Raw genomic sequence first — 20428 nt, forward strand, 5'->3', positions numbered from 1 at the left:
CTAATTCCTAGTGGTTAAAGCACCATTGCCCTCTGTCTCCCCAGCTTCTTAGGGAGAAAGGACATGATAGAAACTCCATGTCCTTCCCACTGGGTGGAAAATGCCCCCAAAATGCTTCCTTTGGAGAAACTCAACATGGTAAATAGTACAACATGGGCACTCTGATTTCAAAATGAAAGCACAAAATATAAAAAAGGAGGGAGAGAAAAAGAGGGAGAGTGAGAGATGGGTACTTTCAGAAGGTCTACACATGGGGAAGGGGCAGGGCCCAAAAGAAAAAATAAAGCCATAAAACAATATGCTATTTACCAGGTTCCTCATGCCTGAAACATCTGGCATTTGTCATCGTACCTGGGCATATTTGCCATTCCTATGAAGGAGGGAGGGGGTGGACAGTAAGATACATTGGGGTGAAGGGAGAGGAAAGAGGGAGGGCCCTAGGCAGTTGAGATGCCAGCCCTCTGCACAAGCAGCAACAATTTTTGTGTCATCTTTGTTTTGTTTAAAACTATAAACAGCACCACTTAAAAATAAATCAGAAAAGAACAATTGATAAACATTGTTTTCCATGAATATAAAATGCAAACAATACAAAAATAGATAATTGACTTTTGAGATATATATATATATATATATATATACGTGTATATATATATATATATATATACACATATATATATACATATGTGTGTGTGTGTGTGTGTATATATATATATATATATATATATATATATATATAAAACTTGGATGCAACATACACATGGGTACACTTGAAGTCTCCCTGCTAAATCCCCCATGCCTCCCTCTAGCTATTGGGCCCAGGGGCCAAGGGCAGGTGGCATGGTGGCACTGGGAAGGGTGGGAGAGTTGCTGGCAGCAGGATGAGAGGAACACACCTTGGGTGTAGGAAGCTACTTCCCTGCTTGGTACAGCACTGAGGAGGGAGAGAGACTAGTGTTGACCAAAGCCTTTGGCCCAGAAGGCTCATGGACAGGTGCCCAAGCTGAGTGCCCCAAATCAGGGCTTCCTTGAAGGCACTAAATCACCGAGAGACTGGTGGCCCTTAAAGAAGCCTGATAGGTGACCTTCTCTATCCACAATCGTTGTTTCTCCAAGGACTGGTCTCATCTGACAATTCTCAGGATCAGAGCTGTCTGGTACTAGAAAAGCCTTCTGGGTAGCAAGATGATGGCAGACACCTCCTCTCAAGTCATATCTTCCCATGAAATCACATCCACAAGCATTATCCCAGGACCTTGCAATGCAGATATGGTATTCATCTGGTCACAGCCTAAGAGATGTGGACTTGACATCAACACCTTTAATAGTCTGGGGCATATTTGCTGTCAGCCAAGCAAGCACTAGCTATCTTTGGGAAGAGGCCTGGAGTTTGATTGGTTCTCCCAGTATCACCCTGTGCTGTCATTCCATGTCCCCAGCCATTTCTTCCTTCCTTTTCTAGGCTGTAGCTGGTATTTGGCCATGAACTGCTTGGATCCAGAGTGAGAGTCAAAGGGGCATGCTTCTGCAGCCATGCACCTTGACTATCCCACTTCTGGTGGTGAGGATTGTGTCCTTGGGCTGGCTAGGACACTGAAAGGACTTGAAGGCAGTAATGTTGTCCAAACCATGAGGTGTTGCTCAGTTCTAGGCCCTACTCTGTGCTATGTGACCTTCCAAAGCCAAGCAACGTGTTTCAGGACTATGACTTCTCCCCTCAGGGGCAGCATGTCTTGTTGCCCTCTTTTCACTGAGGGCAGCCCTCTGCCCTTGGCCAAAGGCTGACCACCTACTTTTTCTTTTCACGGGCTGGTGGCCCAGTATACTCTGAAGGCTGGTGATGGCTCTACTACCTGCTATGGCTAGCACAGTCCACATACAGATAGGAGCTTGAACTGCCCTGAAGGACAAGCAGAGAGAGAGGAGGCAAGTAGCAGGGTTTCCCTTGTTGTAAAGGCATTTGGTGTATTTTCTGCCAAACAGCCAGGCCTACTTCAGCCCTACCCTCCCAGGGAAACTTTGGTAAAAGGCCAAATGGTTGGAATTTGGGCATTTCTCTTCTGGAATGCTGTGCTTGGGGTGAGGAGGGCCTTCCTCATGCTCTTTCTTTCTCTAACTCCATGAGGGATGTATTTCTTCACAATACAGACAGAGTTAGCCTGAAGAGCTGGTCTGGGTCTCTTGAGCAGTGCTGTTGGTTTCATGCCAACTTTTGTGGTGCTTCCAGGTGTGTAGCTTCTATCAGATAGATTTACTCTTTGTGGGAAGGAGGACTACCAACCCCAATCTGAGAAATGGTGACAAAGACCAGCACAAACACATTCCCTGGCCAAGGGGAAGTTGCCCATAAAGTCACCTTGACTCAGGGGGCCAACAGCCTCTGTTCCCAAGAGCCCTGTTGACCTTTTAACAGGCATGGAGATAAGCAGAACCAGGGTTGGGGGGCAAGGATTATAATTTGGGTCAACACAACCATGCAAAACATGTTCTATATTCTATTTCCAATAAAGAAATTAAAAGGAACCCTCTCTTACTGGTGATTAATGAGAGGTTGAGCCAGGTTAGATTAGCCTTTTGCAATGCCTTCCTGACAGCAACTCTTCCACACCAGCATTTCCAAGCTAGTTAAACATGAAAACTGTGGATACAGAAGGGAGTGTACCATTCACTCCATATAGGGCTGCAATTCTCATGCAAATCAGAAACCTGCAGCTTGGCAGAGTGAGGACAGATCACAGTCTTTCCTCTCATGAAGGTCAGCCCTCTGAGGATGCTAATTGGAAAATGAAAGTTCTTTATAGAGACCAGAACAGCAGCCTAGATGCCTTTGGTATCCTGTCTCTTGGGAGTGCTAGCCTGGTGCCTCTGAGCCTCTTTATAGCAACCAAATGAAGGGGTGGGCAAGGCTTAAGGAAATTTTGCTTTTTGGGGAGAAGGAATTTTCTCTTCTAAGAAGCTAGGCTTCCTTGAGCTTTTCAATGTCTAAAATTCTCTCCTGACAACTGGGACAAATGGAACTCCTTTTCCTATTCTTCCCCTGAAACCCACAAAAAAACCCAACCCCCTATAGCCAAGCTTAGTTTAGGTTACTTCTCTCCCTGTGTCTCAATTAAAAGACTATGTCCCTTGTGATGAGATTATGAAAATTTCCTTTGGATACAAAAAAAAAATTGAAAGTGTCTGCAACTCAGGCAGTCACAAGCTTAAGAAAGGAAGAAGGAAAAAAAAATCCTATCATTCCAGAACTCAAGACTTATGGCAGTATCTACGACAGAACCCTATTTTGCCTTCTGTTTCCAAATGGATGAATTTGATCACTCCATTAAGGGGATTAGAATTTTTTCCTTCAACCCAAGTTATCATAGGCCACGTTAAAAGGCCCCCATCTGGTTACGATGCCAAAGTCCACAGCAATAGGCAGTAAGACATATGCTACTTGATCCTCTCTAAGGGCAGCTAGCTGGGGTGAACAGATTATATAATCATCTGATGTATGGGTGGCAGCTATGCCAAGACTGAAGGGAGTGGGGGTGGAGAGGATCTGTACCATTATTTCACATTGTTAATAGCAAACAAGCCCTCTGTCCTTAAGTGGGAAGCAGTGCAGACCTGGCTGCTCATCAGTGGTGCATCATTCACTGTGTGTAGGGGGGGGTGGCAGGGATATTAACGGGTCAGCCTGTGTCAAGGATGCATGCTATATATATATAATCACTAACTGGACAACTGGAATAGTCACAAAAGTACAGCATCTCAAATCCTGCATGGGCAACAAGAAACCCCAAAAGGGAAAACTGGAGCACAGAGCAGCAGTAGCCTTCCAGGGCAGATGTACTCAAGCTGAATGTGACCACAGATTGGCAGAAGAGGGAAGTGGGAAAACAAAGGCAAAAACTCATAGGAGCTTTCCTTGGCCAAAAGGATTTTCAAGTTAAATAGCAACCCCCACCCCCCACCCCTCTGCTCAACCCCTGATCCCCAATCACATGCTTAGGTCCCATGCCCCCACTCCAGAACAGATGATGACTACTCAGCTAGGTTTCCATTCACAGCAGTGGAGGAGTAGCTGGTGGGGAGATAGGCACCTTGCTCAGCCCTCTCCTTTGACAGGTCAAGGCTGGAAGCCCTGTAGTGAATGGGTTGAGGCTGTTGGGGCTCAGGCTGGACCCTGGACAGCTGAGGGATGCCATGAGTGATGCCCACAGGCTTGGCCTGGGACAGAGGGCTGGGGTTGAAGCCTCCAGAACTGGAGGAGCAACTGGGCTCATCAATAGGCAACAGCATATCTTGAGGCCTGGCTCTCATATTCTGAGAGGCCTGTGGCTGCAGGTTATAACAAGGGACCATGGGAAGGGGTAGGTGTGAGGGCCGAACTAGCTGAGGCCTGGATATCCCAGGTACCCTTAGCTCTGGCCCTGATACTGAGAGCAACATTGACATGGCCACAGGAGGTATACAACAGGTTGTCTGCCCATATGGAGAAGGGCCAGAAGACTCATCCAATTGGCTGGGACTTATCCAGGCAGGGCCTGGCCCCATTGGGAGAGGACAGGGAGCCCAGGCAAGCCAGTCGTAGGCCGCTGGTGGTTCAGTATAAAGGGACAAAGGACTGTCTCGTCCCCATTCTCCTCCTCCTCCTCCTCCTCCTCCTCCTCCTCCTCCTCCTCCTCCTCCCCCTCCTTCTTCTTCTTCATTTGAATCTTCCTGCTGAAACTGAAGCTCATCAGACACCGTGTACCCCTGGGCCAGGTGGGAATTTGAGAGCTCCAGCTCCAGGGTCTCCGCAGTGTCCAGAGAGCGGCTTCTCCTGTTGAGGGCCATGGCAGCAGGTGGAGGTCGAGGGTGCATGCCAGGCAGTCCCAAGTACCGAGGGAGACTGCTCACACCCCAGGGCAGACCTTGGTAGAATCGGCTGTGGTAGTTGGTGAATGTGTGTTTCTGGTAGTAGCCCAGCTCAAAAGCTTCCAAGGAGGCTGCAAGGTCTTCATCATTCTGGAACTCAGGATTCTCTTCACACTTGCCTTCCCCATCCCGTTCCACATCAGCAATGTCAAAGGTCACCATAGGGGGTAGCTCAGGGAGGTTTTGAGTGAAGGATGAGTCAGAGTCAGAGCTGCAGGACATGCTGGAGAAGAGGTTTCCACTGCTGGTGAACTCCACAAGGGCCTGTGAGAAACTCACAGTGGCATTCCCTTCCTTCTCAACCTCTTCTTCCTCTGGCTCCTCAGGGGGTGAATAAGTAGGGTAAGCCTTCCTGGGAGATCCTCCAAAATTTGCTTCTTGCATGTCTGGCTCAAACATAGCATCACTTTGGAAGAGCTGCATTAGACAGGTACTTTGATCTTTCTTGGAGCAGATTCCCTCAAAACGTTTCTCTAGAGGACGGAAGTCCCTCCAGTCTGGCTCACTGCCTGCAGTGGTAGGGAAAGCTGAGGTGGTTCCCCGGTGGGAAGTCTGAGAGGCCCCTGATGTCCCTGCCACTAGGCCCATCACTGATGGGCCTAAGGGCCTCATCTGATATTCCATGATGGGCTTCTCTTGCCAGGCCTGAACCTCCCGGACTTGAGCCTCTCGAGCATGGGCCTCTCGGGCATGTGCTTCCCTAGCACAGGTCTCCCTGGCATAGGCCTCTCGGGCTTGGGCCTCTTTGACATGAGCTTCTCGGGCATGGGTCTCCCTGGCATGAGTTTCTTGGGTATAAAACTCCCTGGTGTGAGCCTCTCGGGCACGTGCCTCCTGAGCCTCTTGGACCTCAAGCTGCTCTCGCCGAAGCTCCCAATATAACAACTGTTTCTGGATGGTCACTAGCCGTTCTTCCTCTGTCTCCATTGCCCCAGGTGGCCGAGAGGAAGAAAAGGGCTCAAAGTTCAAGAAGGGGTCAAATTTTTCAGAGCTGCGACCATGGAGGTCATAAAGACAGTCATCCAGAGGTGGGGAGGCCTCAAGACTATCATCTGGCTCATAGAACTCATACAGGGCATCTCCACTGTAGCTATCTCGGGGCAGGCAATCCCTGCGGACAAGCCCTAAGGTCTCACCTGAATCACCCTCAAATCCAGGTGTTGTGGAGTCATAATAACCCTCATCACTATTGGGGGCAGACTCTTGCTGGTCACTCTGAGGAGTCAAAAGGTCCCCAGGGGCTAAGCCAGGATAAGGTCGAACTGAGTCAAGGAGCATGTAGCCATGCTCTCCTGGAGATGTGATGGGATGGTAGCCTAAATGCAGATTGGGTCTTGGGTACATCTGGGCACTTGCCCACAGATACTCTAAGTCATAATCTTCTTCTTCCTTGACATCCTCTTCTTCTTCCTCTAATTCTACCTCCTCATCCTCCTCTTCTTCCTCATCATCATCATCTGGCAAGGCCATCTCCTCCCCACCTCCTTGGTAGGTCACCAGGCAGGAACTTCTCTTGGTCCCATCTCGATTTGCCCTCTGGCCTCCAGAGGCCATGCTGTCTGTCATACTGTCCATGTCCTGCTCTGCTATGATGTCACCACAACCTGTCAGTGAGTCAAAACTTTTCAGGGATGTGACATCCCCAAACAGGAGGCTCAGCTGGTCCCCAACAGGGCCATTTGGTGGATTTACCTCTTCTGCTACCAATTTCTCTCCTGTTTTTGGACTGTGGGGCTCCTCTGGGCCACTGGCTTCAGAGGCAGACTTGGACTGCAGAAGTGCTGAGGCACAGCCCTCCATAGGTTTTTCTGTATCTTTACAGGCTGTCTTCTCACTGACTGCTGGAGAAGACTCTGGTACTAAAGAAACTTTTGACCCAGGGGTATCTTGGGTTTTGGCATTTTCCTTTCTGTGGGCTTGGAGGATATCCTCAGCACAGGGCAGAAGGGCTGAGCTTACACGTTCATGAGGCCTGGCTCTGGCCCCTTCAGACCCCTTGGCCCCTAGCTTATTTTGTTCAGCCCCAGAGACCTTGCTTTTCCGGTGACGGCGGATACTGCTGAAAAAACCTTTCAGGCCTTTCTTTGGCTTGGGCACAGAGGGAACCTTCTCAGCCCCAGCTTTGTCTGTCGCTCCAGCCACAGATGTTTTGCTTTTGGAGCCTGTCTCCAAAACCCCATGGGCACTCTGAGAACTGGGAAGTTGGCAAGGTGATTCAGGCAAAGGTAAGGCAAATCTGGTTCCTTCACTGACACTGTCTTCAGGGCCATGGGCTGCTTCAGTCAGGCCATCGTGGGTCTTGCTCTTGCTAAGACCCTTCTTGGAGATGCCTTTCCCAGAACCTTTGCTTCGCCCCCCTCCAAAGAAACTAGGCAGGGTACAGATACCCTTCCTGCCACCAAAAAGTTTCATGGCAGTTTTCTTCAGCCTACCTGGGCCAGATGAGGGTGGCTCTGACACTGGCTCTTCTGTCATCTCAGCTGCATTGTTCTTGGCTCCTTTCTCTGCCCGTTGGTCCTGGGTGTCCATAGAGGCTGCTGCTCCCTTGGCCTGAGAAGCGTCATCCTTTCCAGTCTCCATGGTTATGGGGACAACTCAGGTATGTTCAGCTAAAAAAGCAGCCCTTTGGCTTCCACGCACTGTTATAACATCATCCGTCAGGAAGCATCACAGTTGGGCCTAGAGGAGATGAGAGAAAAAAAGATAGAGAGAGTGTACTGCTAAGCAAGCATCCAGGCTATGTTTGTTTTCACAGGTGTCTTTTATTTCAGGCTTAAGTGGAACAAGAAAGAAAGTAAAAGAAAATGTATGAAAAACCTTAATGCAACCCATATGGTTGGCTTGCTAGGCCAGCCTCCCCTGGGCCCCAAGGCAACATAACCCTGAACAACAGGCAGCCATCACCCCAACCCCTCACTAGGTCCACTCCCTTCAGGCCACCCTAAGCTCAGGAGAGCACTGGGCAGGAGGAACTTCAGTTGTGGGAAATGCCCAGTTGTGCTATTGACTGCAGGGGTAATTATCAAAGGGGGTAGGAAGGGGGAGGTAGGAAAGGCAACAGGAAGGTCAGCTAGGATGACACAGGATTTTTGCCAAACAGCCCATTCAGTCCTAACTGGGATCTTCAAGATCCAGGCCTCAATTTCACATTAGTCTGGGTTCTCACAGATATTTTTCATGGGGTTAGAAAGAAAAGTAGACCTGAAGTTCCACTTCTTCCCCACAGGCTCCCTAAATTGCAGCATGCCCATGCTCAGACTGTCAGAAGCCCAGAGTAGGAGCCTCACAGGCCCACGTTCCAGAGCTATAATCCAGGATCTGCTAAAAAAGCATGGTGGCCTCGGGGCAAGGCACTCTATGGACTTCAGTACCCTTGGTCCAAAAGGCCCAGCAATACTTCCCCTTCATAGTGGTTATGTGAGGGGTGGGTCTAGGTCAGACTCTCTATTGACTGTCCTACTGGGAAAAAAATAATGTGGTTCTTGGTAACTGGAAACCCCAATTTCCATTTTAGAACCATGAGGCAAACTATGTCTTCTCTACTCCCCTCATTATTTTGGCCCCCATCTAGTTCCCTATCTAGAAAGGGAACTCCTTGAAGACATAACTCCACGTGATTCACGTTCCTGGTCTGTAAGTAAGGCTCTCAATAGCAATTAAATAAGCAAACCTGGTACAAGGCACACCCTTCTGGTCTAGGCCCCCAAATTCTCCAAATATCCAAATGCCACAGAGATGGAATAAAGACTATCCGTCGCACACACCCCAACACATGTCCCCCACCCCAAGTCTGATATATCCATTCTAGTGACTGAAGCTGGTTGACAGATGGATCAGTGACCAGCCTGCTAAAACTTGTGACCTCTCTCTGGAAAGTTCCTTACCATTGTTTCCCTTCTCTGTAGGGTAGCCACAAGTAGACAGGGAGCTAAGGAAGGAGGGGAGGCAGAACAACTGCTGGGAGCCAGAAAGAGACAGACAAGCATTGCTGGTGTCCCTGGAGTAGTTTGCCAGCACATCAGCCCCGTAATTGGTTGCAACAGTAATAAGACTCACACATTCACCTGCAGTAGAAGACTAGGGACCAGCTTTGGGGTGGAGAGAGACTGGTAGCTAACTAGCCCCTGAACTCATTGGAAGAACCCTCCTGGAGCCCTGATCCTGTCCTTCAAACATGAATTTTGCTCCCTGTGCCTTGCTTGACTTGACACTTGAATCATCAGTGTGATCCCAACTTCCATCAGGAGCACTCTGCATAACTGAAATATTAAACTTGGAGCAAGATAATGGCTGGTTATCCAGAAAATAAAAGAGAAAAAAATATCTGATCCCTTCTCTGCAGAGATGTGTATTGTCATTTACTCAGGTTTTTTCCCTAGATGACATATTTTTACATGATATTGTTTTACCTCAGCCCTGCAACTGATAGCCTTACAATAGACAGTGCCATCCCCCACAAATATACAATCATGCATACACACACAACCACTCAGAGTCCTTTCCTCAGGGGTCATATGGGAATAGGGGCCCTATCATCTATGTGAATTCCGCACTTTTCAAATCACAGATTTTGCTTCAGCCCTGAAATTATTGACTGTTGTCATTATGGTGCTAGACATGGAATAGCAGGAGTGGAGTTGTTTATGAAATTGTATTCCCCTCTGTGGAATTTATGAAACAAACCTCTTCTGAACATTTGGTAAGTGATAGACATTAAGCTCAGTTCTACAAGGTAGCCAGTGCTTTTGGGGGAGTTCCTAGGCTAATAGGGAGAGGGTACTATATATAACAGTCTGAAGGCACAACATAATACAAGCCTTAAAGAAGAGCCCCCATTATTGCTTAAGATGCATGATGGAGTATCATTATTTATACCTTGTTATCATAACCCACTATAAATATGAAAAGCAGAAAGACACCCCCTGGGTTCAGAAAAGCTGCATTGAGGAGGAGGCATTCAATCTAGGCTTTTTCAGACAGGATTGAGTAAAAATGACAATGATTTAGAGGGAGGGATGAAGGAGACTAGTAAGTATGGCTGGGCATGAAGGAAGAACAAGGGCCAAGTGAAAAACCTCATGGATCTAAACATCCTTGTGGATAGAAGGCTGAATTGTCCTGCTGGGTTTGGGGATGGAGTTCTTATGAACAGAGAAATTCTGCACATTGAATCTTAAAGAGAGCTGCTTTTCAGAACCTTGATGCCTTGGCTGGAGGGAAATTCCTAGGGCCTTCTCTTACCTTTGCTATTGTGCTTCTCTGGGGTAAAGGCCAGCATACAACTTTCTACATCATTTACTTCCCTGCCACAGGAATCTGCAGTGTGTTGTGGAAGAAGTCATGGGCTGCAGGGCTGGGTTACAGGCCATGCCAGGGGACTCTGAACAAGCCAAGGTACCCCTCTTAGGCTTGGACACTTGTGAAATGGAGATCACATTACGATCTCCAGTGGCATGAGAATTAGATGAGATAATGGACACCACACACATTTTGTAAAGTGCAGTGCAAATGAGAAAGATTGACATTACTGTTATTACCACCTTCCAGGTCAGATCCCACTTTCTTAGGAAATAGCAGACCATGTATAAAAGGCCACTTATTTGGGTAAGGCATTCATTGTGGGGAGCCTTAGGGACCAGCTGCCTTGGCCATGCTAAGGAGGAGCCAAGTGTAAGGGGATTTTAAAGACATGAGTGTGGTTTTATACAAAGTCCTCTGTGTATGTGTGGTGGGAGTAGGTGAAGTATGCAGGGATGTCTCTGGGACTAGGATTCTCTCCCCCTAGCTTCAGGCCCTCCTCCTAACTAGGACCAGGGTCATTTTTGCTGGAAAGGACCAGACTTAAAACTGTGTTGTCTCCCATTTCCCTGCCTTGTCCCTCCCAGGGCCACAAAGCTCCCCACAGATACCCATAATGCCTTAGGTTTCACAACCTGTGTGGCTAAGTTTCAGGTGGAATGTTGGGTAAGGGAACACTCTAAGTCTACTCTGTGGTCCCTGGCAGGGGCTGTTTATTGCAGTTGCTACTATCATTGGTAGGGAGTGGGCTGTGGCCATCTCTGCTCTCAGGCCCAGCCTCAGGCCATGCTGGGACCAGTGGAAGGTTGGCTATTAGGGCAGAGCTTCTTTCTTCTCCTTTCCTCTCAAAACACAAGCAGGATACAAGCCACAAACTTGCCCCAGGAACACTTCTTAGTGAGAAGGAAACAGCTGCAGCCTGAGCCTTACATATTTTGCTCCCAGCTCAGCTTCCTGGGGCCAGCTGAGCCAACTTAGAATTCAGGAAAGAAGTGTGTGGATTCATGCAGTAGCTCCAGAGGCATGACCTCAACCACTCATAGTTCTCAAGACTTCCACCAAGCAGTATCTGGGGCAAGACTACTCTGGGCCCATCTTGCCCATGTGTGTGGGCGGGTAACTAAGGAGGGAGTGATGGGGATAGGGAGCACCCCCCCAAGAGTCAGCCAGTTCTGCACTATAATCAGTTCTGCCTACCTGGGGGAAATCTAGAAAGTTCTTTCAGTTTCCTCACCTGGAAAATGAGGCTACTGAGAGTGTCTACCTCTTAAAACTATTGTAAGGAACCACATCAATGTATTTAAAGTACCAAATAAAATTCATTATATAACAGAGGCTCAAAAACATAGGGATTAATTTTTAAAATATTTTCTTCAAACTATAGTTGGACAATTTCTAGAGAAACTACCTCAGTCAGGATTGAGAAGGGTATACTCCAGGCCTTTATGGGTAAGTCACCAAAACTCTTTGGGTCTCAGTTGCCCCAAATGGTAAATGAGGGTGACTATGTAGTTATCTCACAGGAGGCTTTAGCTGCTCTTTTAGCCAAACTCAGGGACCCAAATTGTTGCCTCAAGTCAGCTATTGGCTAGTAGCTCTGGATTATCTGGGAATTTCAACTAGCTAAGTTCCACAGCATAGGCCAGAAAGGTCAACAATTCAAACTCAGCTAAATGCACCAACATCAAAGGAAATGCAAATGAAGTGCCCTTCACCGAATCAGGGCACTTACCAGTTTACAAAGCACTCCCCACTCCCTCATCCCCACCTTGGCCCTTCTTAGCAATCTATTAACCAGTCTAGGTGGGAGGTGGTAACTCCTTGTCACAGAGAAAAATTGCCTAGGCTTGGGAAAAGCCTTACCTAAGTTCACACAGTAGGATGGTGACAGAGCCACACCAGCTCCCGGGCCTCTGCAATCCTTATCCCAATGCCATTCTACTGCACTGTGCTAGCTACCAATAGAAGGAGGAAGACTGAGTAAAAGGACTGTGAAGGTTCCCTTCATACCTGAAAGCCATCATCTCTCCCTCCCAGCCCCTGTCCCAGACTAGCTGAGCTTTCTCTGAAGCATTTCCAGTCCTCACTTAACTTCTACTGTTTTGGCCCCACCTAGCACATTCCAGAAAGCCTGCTGACTTCAGTCAGAATCCAAGGGCTGCCAATCCAGTCTGTTGCTGCTCTCCTCATCAGCAACTCCATCACCAAACTGTGGAACATGTTCTTTTACTCTCCTTTTCCTTTGGAGATAAGTTTGATGGGCCAAAATAGGTTCAAACAGAAACATGCCATTGGGGACAAAGATGCAGATTTGAGCTATAGTTTAAAGGAAATGACCTATGAGATGATCTGGAACTTGAATCACCCATTTCTAAAGCCCACAGCCAAGGTCCACTCTTAAAACCTTTGTTACCATTAAGGAGCACCTCCTCTCAAGAAGGTATTCCATAACCTCTAGATGCAGCACAGACCCCAACATGGACCCTCTCACCTTGGCTCCCATTTGCCCACTACCAGCCCCTCAAATGAGTTAATGAGTTAACATACTCAGCATAGGGTAATTCATTCAGGCAGACCTCAGTCTGTTCATTTCTCTCAAATGGACCCTCCTTCATCTTAGAATCACTACAACTAGCACAGAGCAGAAACTCAAACAACATTGGTTCAACTGAAATCTAATTCAGCTGGAGTTTTTCAGCCCAGAACTAAAATGCCAGCTTCATCCCTTACAGGTAGTAAGGTTCGAGAAATTGGCCTAAAATCCCTGAGACTCAAATGCCTTACCTGGAAAATAAAGAAAATGCTACCTATCATGTAGGATCACTATAAGGATTAGAGATGATAAATGGAAAGGGTAAAATGCTCTCTAGTTACTGGCAAATATTCGGTAAAGGGCCACTTGCAGCCACCTTCACCACTCCAGCTCCTCAGCTGCCAGCCCATGTCCTCTGAAGATGACACAAGCCTCTTATCTGAGCTCCCTCTGGTCCTTCCCTGCCACAACGCAGAAATCTCACCCCTTGCCTCTCCTTCTTCCATCTCCTCCACACACTTGCCAGATTCATTTTTACCACCCTAACTTCAGAGCACCACTCCTCTACTTACCAAATTATTCCACACTGCCTACAGGATCAGAGCCAAACCCCTTTACCTGACCTTCAAGACTCACTCTTCCTGCATGCCCCTTGCAGTTCCCTAATCTCACTTCTCTACCCAAATACACAGGGACTTCTCTAGTCTGGAAGATATGGTCACCAAGACACTACTTCTCCCTAGAAATTGGCTTTACCAGTGAGCCTTCTTGATGCCCTACTTTCTCCTTAGGCTGCTGAGGTTCCCTGCCCATTTGCCTAGAATGATGGGGTCTCTGGGAGCCAACTTGATACTCCCCTCTCAGGCTCCCAAATTTCCTTAGAGAGGAAAATACCTGAGGTGGGTGCCATGCCTACATAGTAAGGCTTCTACTATGTCAGTACTAACCCAGCAAGGGTGACACTGGAGACTGGCGCCACCACCCTCCACCCAGTTCAGATGAAGAATAAGAGAGCTAACTCCAGGGAAACAGATGTGACAAGGCAGCCAAAGCCTAAAGAGGAACAGTTGAGCCAAATGAACAATGGACACCCCTGACTTTCCCATGTGTCCACTCCCCTATATATACCATACCCTATGTGAGAGTCCAGGTAAGAAAACTGAGGCTTGGGAAGGGATCAGAATCAGTGTACTTAGAGGAAGAAAGCTTGAATTGAGGGCTTTATGCTCCTGTGTAACCTTGAGCAAACCCCTTCCCTGTTCTGGGCCTCAGTTTCCCCATATGGAAATGGGAGGCTGAACTAGGGGTCTGCTTACCCCAGGCTGTGTAAGAAGCCAGGAGAAGGGTAGACCTATGACCAGTTTTCTAGTGGCTGAAGAGGAGGCATGGTGGGAGCATGTGATTTTGGGGGTCCTAGGCTTTAGTGGGAGGCCTGCATGCCTAGTTGGTTGGGCTCAGTCTACCACTTCACTACAGCCCAGCTTCATTTCTCATGCCTCCCTCCACAGAATCCCACCCAACATTTTACTTTTTCAAGATGCACTAGGCCTGGCCTGCAAATATTTCCTCTATGTCCAGAAAGGAGGGGGAACAGAACTGGTCTGGCCCAGCTCTCTCTCCCCTGAGAAGAGCTGCAGCCCCCAGCAGGGAGGGCTGAGGAATGCTGTCTGAAGAAGCTGGGTTAGTACTTGCTTCCATGCTCACCAGGGAAAAAAAAAAACAACCTGTAGGAGATGAAAGCATTGAAGGCTCTACAATAAGAACTGCATGTCAAAAGGTCACAAATGTCTCTGCAGCACCACTATGTCTGCCTCTGCTCCCACCAAGCCCCCTTGTACCATTTTCTTCATTGTCCTTGTCATCCCCTAATCCCGAAAGGGAAGGTATGGGGAAGCAACGCATCCTCACCCAGTTGGCACCTGCACCTCCGCAGCGGTTCTGGTTTCCGTAACTTTCTTACTAGAATTACATTTACACATGCACAGGTTTGAAAAGTAAGACCAAGGAGAGGAGATGAAAAGCTCTGTATTATTTAATTCAGAGAACAGAAGTTGGGGATGGGAAAAATGGTTTAATGCCCATGAAATCTCCAATGGTTTGTTAAGCAGTAGCAATGATGGCCAGCTGCCCCCAACACCCCAGCACACACACACACACACACACACACACACACACACACACGTGCCTGTGCCTGCACACAGGTTTATGTATAGCATGTCAGGGTCAGATTAGCTTAAAAAAAAAAATTCCTGGCAGTGTGAGATGCATGACCCAGGAATGAATGACACAGGGAGGAAATGCCTCCTGTGGAGGCTTTACCTTTATCGCCTAGTTTATCTGCCTGGACTGAATTCAAGGCAGAGGAACTGATGGAATAACACTGGGCATGTCCTCTTCTAGCCTCCAGTAGCCTATCTGTAAGTGAGGGGGCTGGAAGCCCCTTTTCCCTCCTTGATTCCACAAGCAACCCAGTTACCTGCCAGGCTAGCTGTTACTTATCTCATTTCCTTATTCCCCTGAGCCAGCAGAACAGGGCTGCCTCCACCCCCTATACACACACACTTTCAGAGAGTGTAACAGTTCTTGAGGAATTTTTAATGCTTCCACTATACTAGGAGAGAATCATTGGACTTCCAACTTCTTCCAACTACCTCTCCTCCTTCTGAAACTTTCAACCCCCAACAGGCTCCAGACCAAGACTAAGAAGCAAAATAGACATGAAAGGGGAGGTAGAGTTCTCCAGAGAGGGCCCCAAGCTAAACCCAGCACCTTCTTACTCTTGAGGAATGGGTGAGGTGAGATTAGAGGTTGGTTAATGAGATTTTTGTGAAATGGAGGCCACTGGAGATAGTGGGATACAGTGTAAGAGTCCCTGTACAGGAGGCAGCAGCCTATCCCTAAATGCTGTGTGACCTTAGGGAAGTCCCTGTGCTTTCCAGGACTCAGGATTCCCATCTTGTAAGCACAGGAGTCGAAGCCGGTGCTCCCTGAAGGCCTGTCCAGTTGGAAGGTTGGGCATCAGCAGAGGTCTGGGGGATACTTAGCCTCCACCACATTGGTATGTAAGCTCTAGGAACCCTCCTTCAATTTCACCCCCTGCAAGGCTGAAGGGAAGCCAACATGATACAACTTTCCTCTAGAGATAGCCTGCCCCTCAGTTCTATGTCCAGACCTAAAGGTGACCCCTTACAGTCCCAACTTACAACGTGTTTCCAATCTCTAAGACCCCTTTCTAAAATCCCATTTTATTATGGCATATTTACACACACACACACACACACACACACACACAAATATCAAAACCTTCCGATGTTCCATTCTTCAATGGCCCCTTCCCCCATTCTCCCAAGATCAGATCCCCATTCCACAGCCTGGCATTTGGTAATCTCCATCTCTGGGCACCAACCTCCTCTCTACCTTAAAGCCATACAATCTCTACCAGAAAAGACTACATCACATCTCTCAGCCTGCCTACCACCCACCCACTCTCATTCCTAATTTTGCTTTTATCACTACCCTTTGCCTAGCCAAACCCCTCTACTTTCTGAAAGCTTCCAGGGTGATCCCCCTACATATACAGATTTCTCATCTCTCTCCACAGTACTTTGCCTCTAGGCTCATGAATCAGCAATCAAAGATATGTGCAGTCTGGGGTCTGGGCAGTCAAGATCTTGAATTTGTTGTTGAAGGGAAACATCATTATTATTTTTTTCTTGTAGTTGCAACCCATTGCCCTTCTCCATTCTCATTAGGCATACTCAATAAATATCTTATCCTTAAGTATCATTTCTCTAATCACTTTCATATGATCAGGACAAGTACATCTTAGAGAAGTAAAAGTCTTCTTGAAAGCTCGACAAAGACAGCAAATCCTTCTGGAGTATTTATAAACTGCTCTGCATGGCTAGGCTTTGAGGGGGTTATGGCTGATTTGAAGGTTTCATTTATCCCTCTGAGGGGTTCTGAGATAACCCAGAAATCCATGATATCAGGGAGACAAAGTAGAGGCAGGGAAACTTAATTATAATTTGACTTCTATTCTAATTTAAGTCTCCAAATGGCCAAGGGACACAGGGAGCCTGGAGGAGTTTTGAGAAAGAAGAGGTTATCATGGGTTTAAAGAGACAGGCAAAAGAGACACCCAGGAGAAGGTGGGCCCAGAGCTGGGGCCTGAGAGGGAAAAGAATTTGGGCAGTGTAGGGTGAGTGGGTTTGGGTGTGAGGAGGGGAGTTATAGAAGGAAGATATATTAGGTGGCTGTTGGTTCGCGGCAAGGCAGAGAGCATGTCCAGGCCTGAGCTGGAGATGCCCAGCTGCAAATAGAGGGTTGGTTTCTGTTGGTGCCTGTCAAAGTGGGAAGATATGACTAGAGTGTGGTATCTGCAGTCCTAGCTGGTGTCACAAAGTTCCCAGCTAGCCTTTCCTCAAGTGAGGGATTTACTCCTCTCAAATACCCAGGCTTTGCAGCCCACAGTGTTCTCCACCCTTAGAGGTTGGTCAAAGGTCCTAGAAGAAGAGCCTGCCAGGCCCCTTGGTCACTCCCTCCTTCCAGTTCTTCAGAAAGGCCTAGAGTTTATTGCCAGAAGCATATCCTGGTGCAGTGACTGAGCTGTGGGTGGGGCAGAATGAGGGAAGTTGCACTGGGGGAGAAGGCTCTGCTAAAATGCCCTTAGGTGGGGTGGGGAGTCCAATAGCGCAGTGCCCTCCACCTAGCCCATACCCATGCCAATGCAGCAGGCCAGCAGAGCCAAAGAGTGAAATGTTTAGGTGCTGGAGAAGGCTCCCTTTGACCCCATGGGCCTACTAGCCTGACCAAACCGAGGCCTGCTTTGCAGGGCCAGTCCACTGGCGACCTGGGCACTTAGGCTGTGGAGTGCCTGGAGGGCACAGCCCCTCTTTGCCAGGGAGCCTAGGCAAAGTCCTGCAGTCAGGTGGTCACCAGTGTCAGAGGTGTCTGCAGCAGACAATGACAGTGGCTCACAGGCTGGGTATTTTAAGTAACTGCGAAGTTGGTGGATTTGGCTGTCTCTCTAGCTTTCTCGCACAGACCCAGACGGTACGTTCTCTACTACAATAATTGCTCCCTTGGCCTCTGGCACATAAATACCCCGCTAACACCACGTTTATCGCTATTTTTAAGTGGGCGGCAGGAGAGAAAAAAGCGGCCAGTTCTCTCTTAGGGGATAGGAGGTGAGGCGAGGAGGGAAGACAAAGCGGCCTTGCAGATTTAACCCAAGGACTAGTTTGAGCTGCAGCTCTAACCTAAGGTCCAGCAAGAGCTCCGTTGCCAGCCCCCTTGTCCGCGGGGGCGGGCGCCAGATGCGCCTGGAGGCCCAGCAGCAGGGGGTGCGGCTGGTTGGGGCCGCAAGGCTGAGGTTTCTAAGTGAGCAGCCCACAGGCCCAACTGAGCTCCTTGGGAGAGGAGGCACACAGTGTAGATAGCCCAATCCACGCCAAAGCCAGTTTCCGTCGGGCCCAGGCCAGCGCGCCCTCTGCATCCGCAGAGGGGAGAAGGAGGCAGGGGATGAGCAGGGGAGGGAAGGGGCGGCAGCTGGGCCGCTGGGGTGAGCAATATCCACGTAACACAGCTGTTTCAGCTAATGTGCTACAACAAAGCTGCGGAGCTCCCGGCCTACAAATGCACCGCTGGGGGTGCTGGCTGGTGGCTTCCCTGCCCCGGGTCGGTGAAGCAGCACGTGCGGGCCCCATCCCCACCTCCCCCAAGAGCCTGGAGGCATGGCCCAGGCTAGCCTGCCCGCCATCTGCACCCCTTCTAGCCGCGGTCGCCTGCGCCCAAGGGACTCTGCTTTGCCCCTCACCGGCCAGTCTTCAGAGCTGGTTCCGAGGGAGAGCGGAGGGCGGCCCAGACGCCGATTGGCCCAGCCCCTGGAACCCTGAAGGCGGTCAGAGCAGAGCACGCGGGACTGCACCGGACGGCGGGCAGGCGGAGGCTACCGGCAGCGCGCAATGCTTACCCAGCTCGGTTCGGTTTCCAGCCCGGTTACTGTCTGCTGCGCTGGGGCTGGAGCTTAGGCTTCTGTGGCTGAGATCGCCGCCACTGCTGTTCCTGCCGCCACCGCCGCCGCTGCTCTTCACCTCCTGCACTGGCTCGCCTTCCCCAGGCTTTGGGCAGCTCCCCCATACTCCCTCCCCGCTGACTCCATAGCCACAGGGTGGGGCGTCCGCGCCCTGATAGGCAGGCATGTAGCCCAATCGCCATGGTGGGAAGGCGGGCCCCACCCCGCCCACTGTTTTCCATGGTGTATTTCCCTTTAAATGCAAATAACCGTGGGCGTGGTGTTGGCTGGAGGCGGAGAGGGTGAAGAACCCCTCGCTGGGACTCCCCATTCAACCCCCCCCCACCTCCAACACACTGGGCGAATAATGGTTTGGCGACACGGCGAGCTCGCTGGGTCGGTCCCGCCCGGATGGGGCTCGCTGGAGCCCTGGAGCTCGGTTTTAGTTTTGCATATAGTCCCATTTCCGTGGATGCAGTGCAGTCGTGCTGAGGCGCCCTGGCAGCCACCCGGCAGTTTATTCCAGAGCGAAAGGCGGGCGAGGAGAGGCGGGGCGGAGAGGCTGGGAAACCTGGGGGACTGCAAAGCTCTTTGGAGCCTCGCGGGGCCCAACTTTAGGTGTAAAGATAGGCCCCCGTGGCGCGCGCCCAGAGGGACTCACCTGCCAGGAAAGCCAATTGCAGCGTCCATGCCCCGGCTTCTTCCGCCTGTCTGGCCCTTAGGACCATCGAGGTCAGTTTGCACCCATTACCGAATGGTCTGCTGCTGCTCTGAGAAGGGAAGGCACTTCCCTGAGGTCACCTAGCCTGCCTGTGACGGTGGCAGACTTGGAATTCAGAACCCAGGATCCTGCCCTAGGCTGTTTCACTTTGGAGAGGCCTGTTTCTGTAGTTTGACCCTCACCCAAATTTTTCACCTTTCATGGAACATGAGGGCATCTCCAAGGCCTCTAGAGGGCACCTCAATCTTTTAATGGTAAGCCAGATTTTGTGCAGTTCCCTGCCTCTGAAAAGTCTAGATATTGAGAGAAAAATTGTGTCTAGGCCTAGACTGGAAGTTAAGGCTGAGGGTGCAGTGAGGAGGCCTATATCAGCCTAGCTGGCTTCTGTGTTTGGGATGTGGCAGGTGGCCAGCCTGAGCTTGGGTCCTTAACTAGCCTGAGGGCATTACGTGGCACTAGTGGCTGCCAAGGACAAGTGAGCTGAGGCAACAAAGAATCCAGTTCTACCACTAACTCAAGAATATACAGAAGGACCTACCCCAAAACTCTGTGAATGTCTAAAAAAGGGTAGGGGATTCAAGTTGAGGAGAGGGAAGGGATTAGAGAAAAATGTCTGCCATTTTTTGCATTGCAGGGGGAGTGTTCTCTGCTGCTGTATGGGGTCCTGTCTGCCTTGAAAAGATTCAGCTGCTAGAGTGGTAAGAGAAGAACTGTTGCCTCTGCATGTATGAAGCACATAAACTGACATGGCTTGCTAGGACAGGGATGTGGCTCCAGCTCTGCCTCAGATTTGATGTATGACCTTGGCCAGTCCATTTTCCTCTCTGGGCCAGTCTGTCCCCTCATCTCCACAAGCAAGGTGTAAGATTGATCAAGTTCCTTGATCTCTTCCAACTCTGACAGTTGAACTCAATTCTTCTTATAATATTCCATGATGTTCCATGACATTCTATACAGT

The 20428-nt window shown here is 49.3% G+C and overlaps 1 protein-coding gene across 1 annotated transcript; it reads right to left on the minus strand.

The window, feature by feature from the left end:
* Positions 1-691: 691 nt before the first annotated feature.
* On the minus strand, positions 692-18878 carry AMER1 (APC membrane recruitment protein 1). Its single transcript, XM_030305938.1, has 2 exons — positions 18708-18878; positions 692-7581 (listed from the first exon to the last, which is right to left on the minus strand). The coding sequence occupies exon 2, from the start codon at positions 7480-7482 to the stop codon at positions 4027-4029; it is 3456 nt and encodes a 1151-aa protein (XP_030161798.1). The 5' UTR covers positions 7483-7581; positions 18708-18878; the 3' UTR covers positions 692-4026.
* Between the last annotated feature and the right edge of the window lie 1550 nt (positions 18879-20428).

This window comes from Lynx canadensis, chromosome X (genome assembly GCF_007474595.2).
Source record: "Lynx canadensis isolate LIC74 chromosome X, mLynCan4.pri.v2, whole genome shotgun sequence".
NCBI classification, from domain to species: domain Eukaryota; kingdom Metazoa; phylum Chordata; class Mammalia; order Carnivora; family Felidae; genus Lynx; species Lynx canadensis.